General features: G+C 40.7%; 2 protein-coding genes across 3 annotated transcripts in view; one reads left to right on the top strand and one right to left on the bottom strand.

Moving 5' to 3' along the window:
* TRAPPC11 (trafficking protein particle complex subunit 11) overlaps nt 1-2,766 on the bottom strand; it is a 36,864-nt gene extending 34,098 nt beyond the window's left edge. Inside the window, exon 1 of the mRNA XM_040243035.1 lies at nt 2,611-2,766. The gene's annotated coding sequence lies outside the window, so the exon portion shown is untranslated. The remainder of the gene's footprint in view (nt 1-2,610) is intronic.
* Nucleotides 2,767-2,964: 198 nt separating this feature from the next.
* Nucleotides 2,965-12,548, top strand: RWDD4 (RWD domain containing 4). 2 transcript variants are annotated; one of them, XM_040243034.1, is made up of 8 exons: nt 2,965-3,237; nt 4,574-4,654; nt 6,637-6,746; nt 6,831-6,978; nt 8,120-8,237; nt 9,096-9,145; nt 9,285-9,287; nt 10,714-12,548. In XM_040243034.1, the coding sequence occupies exons 1-8, from the start codon at nt 3,214-3,216 to the stop codon at nt 10,744-10,746; spliced, it is 567 nt and encodes a 188-aa protein (XP_040098968.1). In that variant the 5' UTR covers nt 2,965-3,213; the 3' UTR covers nt 10,747-12,548. The 2 variants fall into 2 exon arrangements, with proteins under 2 accessions (XP_040098968.1, XP_040098967.1); XM_040243033.1 differs by having other exon boundaries at nt 9,096-9,287.
* The last annotated feature ends 1,288 nt before the right edge of the window (nt 12,549-13,836 follow it).

The following is a 13,836-nucleotide window of genomic DNA, read 5'->3' as shown; positions in this document are numbered from 1 at the left end:
GCGTTCTGCAGTCCATGGCGCTGCAAAGAGTGGGACACTACCGAGCGACTGAACAACACGTACAACGACTGTAGGCAACTTTAAGCAAATCACTATTTCTTGTAACATCTCAAAACCACACAGAACTTCAGGATGAACAGACCAAAATCACAGGAGGGTGATCAAACTACCTACTTCAGTTATTAAAATAATAATAGTAATGATTGACTGACTTATACAATAAAGTACAATTATCTCTAACTTCTCTGTAACTGCTAATGTCTAATTTCTGGTTTTCTGAGCTATCATTAAAATTGTATGCTAATTATCTAAATAGCTATGTTTTCTCATTTCTCCACAATTAATGCAAATACATCACTTAAAGGAAAATCTACAAGGGAAAAATTAATAATGAATGGAACCCTCTAGGAGAACATATTTCTATTGTGTCCTTTAGCTGAGAAGCAGTCTGTATCAATCCAAGATGCACTAAATTTACAAAAGCAATCATATAAAGATGTGTTTATTGTGAACAAAATTATCACTGTATTACAAGAATAATTTCTTGATTCCATACACATGTGCCATAAGACTCGTTTCAGAGGTTATCTTCACCAGCATGTCATACAGGACTCACACACAATTTCTGTGAGAAGCACTTAGGCCACTGAAACAGTATTTTTACCTGAAAAGTTGATTTAGGAAAGGCTATTAGGCTTCTCACCTTAGGTCCTAAAGGAACACTGGGTATTAGATAAATGGTTTGGAAAGCCTACCAGAAACAACAGATGTCTACAACAGACAGACGTTTCAGAACTGCTTCAACAGATATTCTGAGGACAGGAGTAAGCTATGAGGGCAAAGGACAGCATGTTCAGAAAAATAGCTATTCTAGTTTCAGTGAATTTGGGGTGAAAATAAAAGAGATGGTCAAAGCACAATCTGAGTGCCACCGCTTGATCCCAAAAGTCTAGATTAGAGCCCTGAAGGCCCACTTCCTTTAACAACCCCAAAGACTCAAAGGAATTAGCTGTGGTCCTTGCATATGGGATGGAAATAAGGAGAAACAGAAATGACTATTAATCACTTAAAATCAAAATCCTGTCCAAGAGAAATATAACATAAACTACTAATACATAAATCATTTCATCTTTTGTAGTAGTCACATTAAAAAAGGATGAAATTAATTTTATTAATATGCTATTTAACCAATGTCCAAAATATTATCAATTCAACGTAACTATAAAGTTACTAGTGAAATCTTTTACCTTTTTTAATACTAAGTCTTTCAAAGTCTGGTGTGTATTGTACACTCAGAGCACGTCTCAATCAGGCTAGTCTATTTCATATGCCATTTATGACGACCGGCTATTATACTAAACTATGCGAATCCCAGGGACAGGGGAGCCTGGTGGGCTGCCATCTCTGGGGTCGCACGGAATCGGATACGACTGAAGCGACTTAGCAGCAGCAGCAGCACCATGCAGCTCTAAATGATGGTAACTCTGTACCAAAAATTACCGTGTGAAAATATATCAGAAAGTCTTGCCACATACTACCTTAGGAAGTTTTTGCATTTGAAATGGCTATGCCTAATCAGTGGCCCCCAAAAATGGGAAGAATATCAGCAAAGGCCAACTGCAGAGGTTCTATGGATCTCCATGACAGCCTATAGGAGAAATTCCCAGATCTCCTGGAAGAAACCAATGAGGCAACTAACCAAACTATGACCTGGAAGGAGATGTAGAAGTAGGAAGTAAACACTCTGGATGGGAGAGCAAGTAGTGCAAGGGAAGTAGTCTGGAAGCTGATGTGATCATACAATTATAAAGAAGACGCTCAGAAAGAATGCATGAGTGCTAAGTCGCTTAAGTCGTGTCAGACTCTTTGCGACCCCATGGACTGTAGCCCACCAGGTTCCTCTGTCTGTGGGATTCTCCAGGCAAGAATACTGGAGTGGGTTGCCATTTCCTCCTCGAGGGGATCTTCCCAACCCAGAGACTGAACCCACCACCCTTATGTCTCCTGCATTGGCGGGTGGGTTCTTTACCACTAACGCCACCAGGGGGGCGCCCTTAGAAAGAATGACAGACTGCAAAGAAAGGTGATCTAATCAAAGTGGCAGGTAATAAGAACAATAATAATGCAGTCCCTATTTTTAGTTAACGGAGGTTCAGGATGCGCAGGACACAAGGCCGGTAAGGACGGGACTCAACGATGTCCAGCTACAAAAACGATCAAAAGAGGAACGACAGCTTGGAGCCGGAACGGTGAAACAAAAGCTGATGTTGAGGGTGTGAAGCAATAACCGACTTAGGAAAGACATGCCCCCTTCGCCCCGCGGTCCAGAATCTTGCTCCCCGGAGCTCAAACGAAGAAACGCTGCAGCCCTAAAGGCAGACGCTTACCTTCCTCCTCTCCTCCCCGCCCCAACCCCTTTAAAGCTGGGGCGTCTTTTCTTTAGCAGCTAAAAGAGGAATGCACTCTCTGATGCTGTAGGATATCACAGGCTTTCCCCGCAACCACCCCCCCCGCAACAACAACAACAACACAAAAAACAGCATCTTTAGGCGCTAGCAATCTCTCTCGGCGGTTTCTCCCGGCCCCGGAGGTATTCCGACTCGGACTCACTTGGGTCGCACGTCCCGGGCCCGCTGCGGCTGTGGCCGCTCACCGTCAGCCGGCGGAGGACGAGAGGAAGCAGGCAGAGATGTCACAGAACGCCGCCGGGGAGGCTGGGTCCTTCGTCCCTTCCGCCGCCGCCCCTGCGCGGGGGCCAGCAAGCGAAACTTCCCAGGGCCGCGTAGGCACAGGAAGCACTTTCCGGGCCTGACTGACAGCCCTCTGCACCAATCGCAGCCCCGGAACTGGACGCCGCTCCCGGAAAGGTAAGGAAGGGGCTCCGCGTCCTAGAGGAGAAGGAGCTGGGGGGGCGGGGAGAGGAGGAGCCAATAGGAGCAGCGAGAAAGAGGAGAGGGCGGGGCTTTTGCGGTCACCGCCCCGCCGCCGCTCCTCCAAGCCTCCCTGCACCCCGGCTGCCTCGGCCTCTCGTCGTCAGCCAGCGGCCTGACGGCTTTGCTCAGCCCGGGCATCGGGGACGCGCGATTCTTCTGCCGCGCGAATTGTGTGTCTCAGCAGCCCAGGGCGCCGGAGAGGGAGCGGCCCGGGCTCGGGGCCACGGCCCTCGCTTCCTTTTCGTTGTCACGAAACGCTGTGCACCCCTTGACCCGGGCGATGGGTGCCAACGAGGACCAGGAGGTGAGTAGGGGCAGGACGCCCCTTTCCCGCGCAGGCGCGGTGTCCCTCTCCGCCCGCCCGTGCCCCTCGCCCGCAAGGCGACAGTCTCGTTGGAGCAGCCCCAAGTTTGCCAGCGTCCTGTGGGAAGAGGCCCCGGTACGCGTGCCGGGGTGGGGGCCCGCCTCTGCTTTTTCTCCACCACCACCCCCACCCGCCCCGCAGTTTTGGATTTTTGCAAAGCCGAGGATCCGCCCCCCACCTCCGGGTCTCTTGATAATAAGGGCGAGTGTCCTTGGCCCGCAAGCCGGTGCACTTGGTTGGCCTTCAACCCCGCAGTTGTTTAGCGCCCGCGTTCCGAGTTAGGCTTCTTGGAATCCCATCTCCTTTACATTCTTAGAATCTGTTGTTGGACGGCAGAGAAAGTTAATTGAGTTAGTTAAATTTCTGGTGCAGGAAGTAATGATCCTAGTGTCTTCTGGCCGTATAGCTTGGTAGAAGGAATCATTTATCCACCTGATGGTTTTCCAGTAGATACGAAGTCTGTTTTGAGCATCCATGTACTAGGGTAGTTGTATGGTTTACACTCAAGTATTTTCTCATGAAATGCCACTTTAACGTTGAATCCTATGACATGAGAGTTGGAAGGGATGCTCCAGGTCATCTCTAGAGGGAGCTTCTAAATGTGTAATGTGTACAGATGAGAAGAAGGGTCTACAAACATAAAGTGACAGTCCCAGGGCTGCACAGGGAGTTTGTGGTAAAATCAGGTCTAGAATCCCAGTCTCCTAGATAAATAATCCCAGTCTCACTCTGCATTTAGAATATACTGCTTGAAAGTTAGCACTTTTATCAGTACATGATAGAAGTAATGGAATCTCGGGATTGGAAGTTACCTTTAAAGAAGACCCACAAGCCATGATGTCCAAATGCTTCTAAAATACTCTTGCCAAGTTAGTTTCTAAGCTAAGGCTTGAACAGTTCTTACTGTGAAGCATGCAGTATACAGTGTAATGTTCCTTCCAGTGTGGCCCAGGGACCACCACCTAGAACCATTTGGGCAATTGTTAGTAAAACAGATGCCTGCTCTCCTGCGGTGAGAACCAGATCTCCATTTAACAATAAAACTCGATTCTTCTTTCATAGGACCGATTTTCAGATGTTTGAAGATCATTTTCTTGCCCAGTTTTTCAGACCTCCTCTTCTCACACTGACTGGTTCCTTTCAGCTTTTCTCTATTTGTTCATTCTTATTAGTTCCTTCAGGCTTCAAGAATTGTGTGACCGTGGACATAAGTTTATGTTCTATTTCTAATCCATTTGTATGATTAAACAAAACCCTTTTAATTCATTTCTTTCAGATGGAACTGGAGGCATTACGCTCTATTTATGAAGGAGATGAAAGTTTCCGGGAATTAAGTCCAGTTTCATTTCAATACAGGGTAAGACCTGACATGAATAGGAGCACTTACTACTTTGTTAGGAAGTTATTTTTTTAAATGCTGTTTGGTATTTTTTTTAATTTAGTGGCTTACATTTACTATGTCTTTGGATTTGCTGACACATTGAAATGAAAATGAAAACTCATCACCATGACATCAGTTATTTTCAAACTTTGAAAACTTAATTCAGAAGCTTTTTCAAAGTAAGATAAATGTGTGTTTATTATAAGAGAAATATAAAATATTAGAAATGGAAGAAACGTTAGAAATTGTGGTTTTTACCTTCTAATCTTAAAGATAGCATCTCAGCCCTGACTTCCCAAGTTTCCACAGCGATATTGACAAATGTTAGGGTTAAAATCCAGGTCTCTAGGCCAAGCCTAGTTTTCTTAGTAAAGAAAAGTTGATATTTTTGTAGTTCTATGTTATCAACGTGTGAAAATTTTTCACGTATATGAAATGTCAATTTTTCTTTAAAATACAGTTTGCTTATAATTCTTTTTCAGCATGGAACAGCACCAGTATTTGATTTCATAAACAAGTAATATAGACCATTTATCCAAACTGTTTAAGTAGTGGCGGGTGGCAGAGGAAGTATTTTTTTTTGTAAAAGACTTATGAAAGGTTTATGGTTGTTGACATTGTCACCATTTAAAATAAATTGATCCTTATGCATGATTGTTACTGACCTCACAGGAAATAAATCCTTTATGGTTATTTCCTTCAGAAACTCCCCTCTCTGCTCACTGCTTCTCAGTTCCCTTTCAAGCTCCACAGTCCTCACACCACCCCACATATAGAACAACAGAGGCTTAGTGGCCACTAGGCCCTTCTCTTTGCCTCCAGTCACCTGCCCAGACTTCCCCATCCATGGCTCCGCTACCCTAGCGAATGGGAGAGCCCCCCGTCCTCCCACAGTGTCTGCGCTAAACCAGCAGTTACTCACTGAGGATGTTGCAGGACATGTGGGTGTCCTGTAGTGTAGACACTGATGGATTTGTACGCAGTGAAGTATGCGTAGTGTTCATTGTTTTATTCCAGCTTTTCTGTAAAAGTTTTCAAAATAAAAAGATGGGGAAAGCAAAAGAAAAAAAAAGAGATCTTTAAGCAGCTCAGGTCAAATAGGCTGTTGAAAGATATAAACTTCCAATTATAAGTCCTGGGGATATTGTGTACAGCATGGCGACTGCAGTTGATAATCCCTATTGTGTATTCATTCGAAAGTTGCTAAGAGAGTAGATCGTAAAAGTTCTCATCATAACAAAAAAACCCCTATAACTATGTGTGTTGATGGATGTTAACTAAACTCATTGTGGTGATCATTTTGCAGTGTATACAAATGTCAAACCATTATGTCATGCACCTGAAAATAACATAGTCTATGTCAATTACATCTCAAAAATAGAATAAATAAAAAGATAAAAACTTAGGAGTTGTCGTCCAGACTAAGGCACTCCTTCCTTATCTCTCTGCCCTTTCTTTATTTCTCTGAATTTTACATTTCATTTTCTAGTTTCTTGAGATTGTGCTGATTAATGCCTATCTATTTACATGTTCTTAATGTCTATTATGATTTAGCAGTTGGAAAACTGAAGAGAAAGATGAGGTATTTCAAGTGTGTAGATTTTATTTTATCTATTCTCTTCCTGTTCTCCATGGTTGATATCTTCCTTTTGTCCTCAGAAAGCTTTGATGGTATAAAAACTGTATGTATAAGACATATAGTTGCTGCTGGGAAAGACTGGAGGCAAGCCGTGAACATCAACCAAAGCTGTTAAAACAGGCTCAGAGCAGGTTAAAAGTCACACATGTTGACACTGCCCTCACCCTCAGCTGGGTCTTAGCTCGTCCCCTTGAACTTTTCAAAATAACGACATTTCCGATCTGATCACGAGCTTTTGAGGTCATCATTTTAACGATCATCGTTTAATATTCTGTCTTTGTAGAACTTTTTACAAGCCTAAGATTCCCCTTTTCTTCAGATAGGTGAAAACGGGGATCCCAAAGCCTTCCTCATAGAGATTTCCTGGACAGAAACGTATCCGCAGACACCTCCCATCATATCCATGAATGCCTTTTTTAACAACACCATGTGAGTACCGTTACATTGTCATTTCAGTCGTGGTAACTCCCTCTTTCACTTTTCTTTTAGTAGTGTACTCCTTGTGCATTGCAGATCGCCAGATGTGAAACAGAGCATATTAGCCAAGTTACAGGAAGCGGTGGAAGTCCACCTTGGGACAGCCATGACCTACACGTTGTTTGAATACGCCAAGGACAATAAAGAGCAGTTCATGGAGAACCACCGTCCCGTTCATTCTGCTGTGAGCAGGGGATTCAGCTTTGCCACGTTTTGTTTGTTTTGGTTTTATGCTACTAGTGATTCATTTTTACTACTTATTTACTTACTTTTTTAATTGGAAGGAGACTTTGTTTTGGTGGCTTTTTAGTTTTATTTATTTATTTGGCTGTGCTGGGTCTTCCTTGCTGCGTAGGCTTTTCCCTAGTTGCGGTGCATGGGCTTCTCATCGTGGCGGCTTCTATTCTTGTGGAGCAGGGGCTCTTCAGTGTTTGCATGTCAGTAGTTGCAGCTCCTGGGCTCTAGAGCAAGGCTCAGTAGTTGTGGCACACGGGCTTAGCTGCTGCTCAACTTGTGGGATCTTCCCGGATCAGGGATCAAACCGGTGTCTCCTGCATTGGCAGGTGGATTATTTGCCACTGAGCCACCAGCAGAGCCTAGAAGGAGACTTTGTATTACATTGAAAGTGATAGTTACAGCTGGACCCTGAGAGGCAGCTAGAGAAGCAGAGAAGGGCGGTGACTCCTGCACTGGGAGCGAGACCATGTGGCCCTGCAAATGCCCTCTTTGCTGTGTGACTTTAGGCAGCTTTCTTAATCTTGCTTTGCTCAGTTTTGTCATCTGTAAAATGGGAGTTATAATAGTAGTTACTTCATAAGATTGTACTCAGAATCAAATGAGTGGTATATGTACAACATTTACAGCAATGCTTGGCACCTGGTAAGCATTTTCAGTTTTGTCTCTCTGACTCCATGAACTCATATAATTTAAAATTTTTCCTTCATTTTCTCTGGGAACCAGAAGGCTCTAAGTAGGCACACGTGATTTTTCTAAAGACATATTTAAGCTTTCAAATAATAGCAAATGAACTGAGTTGTAAAATTACCTCGGCACTTCAGAGCTTTAGGATAATCCTGGTATCAGATCTTCTTTCTCAAAAAACTGGTGATAACAGTGTAACAATATTATGTCCTTCAGTGTGAACTTTTAGGAGAGTAAAACCAGTCATGTGCTGAGCTTCCTGAACTGATTAATGAATATAATAATGAAAGATTCTTTTACTTCACAAACCTAAAAATTGTCAGCTCATTTCAGGATGTGGGCATATTTAGTTTAATTCAGTAAGTTTTAAGGCAAGAGTCTAAGAATTATTCCTTTTTTTCTAGACATCCATAAGCAATATCATCTCAGTTGAAACTCCTAACACAGCTCCATCAAGTAAGAAGAAAGATAAAAAGGAACAACTTTCAAAAGCCCAGAAACGTAAGCTGGCAGATAAAACAGGTTTGTGTTATTTTTTTCTTTTATGATACACTTGACTGCTCTTTGATGTGATATGGGTGCCTAGTAAGTATTTGGATTTAGAGTATTGGTTCTCTGCACTCTTTATTCTTAAACCATTTGGATTAGAGACAGTTTTAGGTCGCAAATATATATTAAAAATATTTACTACTACTTTACTGAGCAACTGAACTGAACTACCACGAGAGAGAAGCATTTAAGAAGAAGGTGAAGTGGCAAAGTAGACATGAGTCTGAATACTGTTGAATATTAGAATAGTGAACAAATATGTGTCCTGCTGGTACCCTCTCTGACATGTTTGGGATTTTCCTGTTTGTTTACCTTTATGACAGATCCAAGTATGTTGTTGAAATTTTTTTGAAATACAGCTTTCATTTGAAATCAAGTCTGGTCTACCATCAGATCATAACACAATAAATAACGGGGTTTTTTCTGTAATTGATCTATTTATATAACTCACAGAACAGCACACTGACACAGCTTATTTCATTAAGCGGGGACCTTGTATAAAGCAGGGAAGTTGTGCAAGGGCATCAAACTAATAAATTAATTAGCTTCTCTTCCTGGCATTACCAGCTCACCTCCATCTTTTTTTCGTGATGTCAGGTTTTGTCTTGAATGGGAAGAGGATAAATAAGAAAGGCAGTACATCTAAAATGCCTTGCAAGTACTCCCAGGGGAACAGTGCTTTCAGTGCAGAATGATGATAAGCTGTTTTTCCACCTTAATAATAAATGATTTAAATTTTTAATCCATTTGTGGTATAGAATAGTATGGAAAAATCTTATTTAAGTATTACTGATTGGTCTTAGCAATAAAGTTACTATTTTTCTCCTCTAGATCACAAAGGAGAGCTTCCTCGGGGATGGAACTGGGTTGATGTGGTGAAGGTTTGTAACATTTTGCTCTCCTCTTCAAAAGATTGTTACAGTTACTGCTGTCAAGTAATGAAATTTACCTCTTCCATTTTCTCCCCCATCAATCTTTGCATTGGACCGGGGATATCCGTGTTTCCTTTTTGACGTTCAGCATGTAAGTATTTTTGAAATATCCTTCACATTTTTCTCTTCCCTAGCCCCTCAGTTTTAGGTTTTGTTTTTTTAAATAGTGGAAAATCTGTAGAAGTGAGTTATAACTACAATAAAGTGTGACTGTTTGTGTAAAACATAACTCTAAGTTACAGATAATATGCAATTTGAAGGAACAGGTCATGAAAAGGAGTGCTTTGATTTCTCAGTGGAGGTGAAGTACTTTTTTCAGGACAGACCCCTAAATGTGGCTGCCCACCATCCTCAGGAAAGGTTTTTTGTTTCCGTTGTGGAGAGTTGTTTACTTTCCACTTGGGATTTTTGGCCCACTTCTCTCAGTGCTTGTCTTGCATTCCTCATCAACAGATCCTTACCACAGCGAGTTAATGCCCTATCTGGGACTTTGTGAAATGTGTTTTCATGCCAATTATTGTCACTGTGCTGTGTGAAGTAATTCCTGTGATCCAAAATTAGGATCAATGAGGAACCACAAACACGGGTAATTTAAAAGCAGTGTTTTCGTAAAGTTTATTTTGAATCCATCTTTGGGCCTTTTCTATAGAAACTATTTGAAGCAATTTATGTGGTTCTAAAACCTAGTACACAGTCATCTCAGAGTGAGGAGCCATGAACTGCACTTGGAATAAAGAAACTCAGTGTGCACAGACCTCATATTCCTGCAGTTTCCTTTATTCTGCTTCATAGATACCATTTTGTAAAATTGAAGGTTTGTGGCAATCTTGCATTGTCAGGCAAGGGTTTGTATTTTTCAGCAATGAAGTATTTTTTGATAAAGGTATGTGCATTGTTCTTTTACACATAATGCAACGGTATAGTGTAAATATAACTTATGTTCACTGGGAATCCAGAAAATTTGTGTGACTTGATTTATTGTGATGTTTGCTTTACCGCAATGGTCTAAAACCCAACCCACAAGATTTGAGGTTGATCTTTATTTCTTATCATCTTCTTGGGCAAGAGGCTGACCCTGCAATTTAAGAGTTGTACCATTTTCAAAATTTTAAGAATTGCCTGGTTAAGATGATAAATCTTAATATTTTTTTTACCACAATTTAAAAATTTTAGAATTTATTGTTTTTTTAAAAATATATATGTCATTCATTTTATAAATGGCACCTTTTATATACTCTTGGTTCCAATTTATTTCTTGGAAAGCTTTAAGGAATTTTTTTTTCCTTTTTCTGTTGAGGTTATGTTATCAAACAATCCAGTTTAAAGTAGCTGAGCCTGAAGTTAAAAAGTATTAGTATTTCCACGTGGTGAAATCTTTAGGTGGTACAAGTTACCTGAACCCTGTTGCCTGTTCTGTTAACTATAAATGTTGACTTTTGATTTTAAGTGGAAAAAGCGAACTCAGATAAGACAGTAGCTTAAACTTGTTGAATATTTGTTTTCATCTTTTTTTGTAGTTGAGCAAAACTGGCTCTAAAGACGATGACTAGCCCTTGGAATCTGAGACGAGGGAAGAGCATCCTTTAATAAGTAAATGGAGTTCCAAATCTTTCATTACTCTTTTCTGGTATTGAGGTGGCTTTTTATAGAACAATTGTTTTGTATGTTTCTTATGTAAAAAAAAAATGTTTCAAGCTGAAAGTTCATGAAGGGAATCTGGTTGTATTAAATTATTTTCACAAACTTGCCTTAATAAAAGGTGAAAATGTTACTGTTTAGTATACTTTATGGAACCAATTATAAATGGACAAATACCAGGAATTACAAATAATCGATGTCAATTTATGTGACCTTATTCCAGTAGATGTGATATTTTTTAAAGGAGTTTCAAGCCTTTTCAAATTCTTATCCCAATGGAGAATAGTAAGTGAACAGTGTGTTCACAGTATGATCCCTATTAACATTAACAGGCTTCTCGTCTTTAAGTCTTTGTTCTTTCTTTCTCTTAATTACTGAAGCGTACATTGCTTCAGCGAAATTTAAATACTAGTGTTTGAACTTTATACGTAATATTCTTTCTAGGTCCATTTTATTTTTCAAGGGTGAACTGCTTTCTAAGAAATGTATATCTGTTAATACTTTTGATTTGGGTAATGATGTTTGATCCTGAGAGCTTTCAATAAAACATGAAATCAGAGAAAGGAAAAAAAATAAAAGATCTGCCAAATACATTAGAAAATATTTGAATAGAAGTGCTGGCTCCTATTTAAACCATTTCTCTTTGCTGCATATACCTAGATGGGAGTAAAAGATGCCTTAATATTTAATTTTTATATTGTTAAAGACAGCGGTTTTAATAAATTCCTATTTATCCATTGTGTATTTTTAGTTGTTTGGTAACTGAGTTCTTCTAAGTGGTTTCACATAAAACCACATTTTAAGCCTTGTTGGTTTTCCAGTACCCAAATGTGTGTCTCAGCCCAGGCATCCATGTACAAATAGACTTGGAAATCTTTCAAATGCTAAACTGTAGTACTTGCTGGATTTTTGTTTGTTTGTTTTAAGTCATTAACAGAGGAGACTATTAGTACAGTTTTAGCAGGAAGTTACTGACATGTATGTGAGATAGCATATGCTCCCCAGCTTCAAAAATACTTAGACTACTGCCGTGGTTTCTGGAAAGGTTGGTTGTTGGTCCCTCAAGTTACACCTGTGCAGCTTGGGTCTGAGTTTCTAACGAATAGTAAACTTTTAAAGACGTTTCCTTAGCAAAAGAGCAGATTGTTGTAGCCATGGTTTTTGCTAGGTTCACATAGGTGTCAGTTAAATCGCTTGAATTCTAACGTAAGCATAACTACAGTGAAGAAGCTCGGCCTCATTCTTAAATGCTGAATCACATTTTTATTGCTTGGATTAGTCCGATAGAGACATCAAAATTCAGGACCACTGGAATACGCTAACTTTTGTTTTCATGTTGTGTGCATAGTTTTTGTTGTGCCAATTTGCTGGTTTTTTGAAGAAACTGAAACTGCTACATCTGCTAGTAGGAAAAATGCTTTGTTTTATGCAGAAGATTCTGAATTATTCAGGTGTGTCGTGGCTCATAGATTTCAAAGAATAATGATAGTTAAATGCCAATGAACTATTTTTACTCTTTTTATATGAAATGTACAAATTCCAGGGGGTGATGGTGGCAGTGGTGCCTCTTACTACCTTATGTAAAACACTTGAACATCCTCATCAAGGTTGCCATCATCTGGTTAATACTCCCAGTATATTTTCTCAAAGTCTGTTTACGTAAAGTTGTATGGAATGATGTAATAAGCAATAAAACCTGAATTTTACCCAGTGACATTTCTGTATATTTTATTTCACGTCCCTTGAGAGAGAACTATTGATTTTATAACTGCTCCAGATCTACCATCCAGCTAGAAACGGTGCAAAATGTTGGACCCTCCCCCCCCAAAAAAAAGATATTTTAAATGAGCTGATAAGAGGGTAAGAAATACCCAGCGTCTAAAAAGTTTAAATGCAAGTTGGAAACCTTTAGTTCTCACAGCCTCAGGGGCCCAGAAGACAGGAGATGAGGTTCAGGATCAGCACAGGGTAGAGAGACGCACGCATGCACAGCACACCTGAGGCTGAGCCCTGGCCCTCGTGGGCCCTGGGGAAGAGTTCTTGTCTTGAACGTTGGTTCTGCATGGAGCGGTAAATGTAGGTATACATACATGTGCTCTCCTGCAACTCATAGCAAGTTATCTCACTCTTGGGTTTCAGCCTAAATTCCTCCCCACTGTGGTGGTGGTGGTATAATCGCTAAGTCGTGTCTGACTCTTGCAACCCCATAGACAATAGCCGGCCAGGCTCCTCTGTCCGTGGGATTCTGCAGGCAAGAACACTGGAATGGGTTGCTGTTTTCTTCTCCAGGGGATCTTCCCAACCCAGGGATTGAACCCGGCTCTCCTGCACAGCAAGCAGATTCTTTACTGACTGAGCTACCATCTCAAAAAAAAAAAAAAACCCTCAACCCAGGATGGTAAGGAGTGAGTCGAACCTCTGGGCAGCTGATAGAAAGGACCACAAATCTACTGTGGAAGGTTGAACCCACCCACAATCCAGACCTCCAAACAGAAGGTCTGTGGAAATAGACCAAGGAGTGTTACCTGGTAGGGATTACCAGGGGATCTATGTTTCTGAATTTCAGTGTTTTTGACAAGTTATACACAGTCTATTGCAGGAGACCCCAACCTTCAGGTTCTAATGCCTGATGATCTGGGGGTGGAGCTGATGTAATGATAATAGAAATAAAATTCACAATACACACACTCACCTGCTAATCCATGGGAAAATTGCCCTCCATGAAACTAGGGAATTAAAGAAAATACCAGTGGATATGACATGTAAGGTATTCTGTGATGCTTAAGTATTATGTAAAATTTATTTCTTAAAGTCAGTAACGGTGAAACAAGTTTGAAAGCCACTGCTGAGAGCATATAAAAGATGAAACAAATTTTACATGAAGGCTGTTAATTTTCAAAAAGACAAAATGAGCCTGCCTTTCAAAGTGCTAAGAAGGTTCGTTGTTGATTTTTGCCTTCTTCCTGAAGACCAGTTAGCCACATTGCATAGTATAATGGGAA

The sequence above is a fragment of the Oryx dammah genome, unplaced genomic scaffold (genome assembly GCF_014754425.2).
Source record: "Oryx dammah isolate SB20612 unplaced genomic scaffold, SCBI_Odam_1.1 HiC_scaffold_7, whole genome shotgun sequence".
NCBI lineage: Eukaryota > Metazoa > Chordata > Mammalia > Artiodactyla > Bovidae > Oryx > Oryx dammah.
Note: the sequence above shows the minus strand (reverse complement) of the source record. Positions and strands in the feature narration are given on the sequence as shown.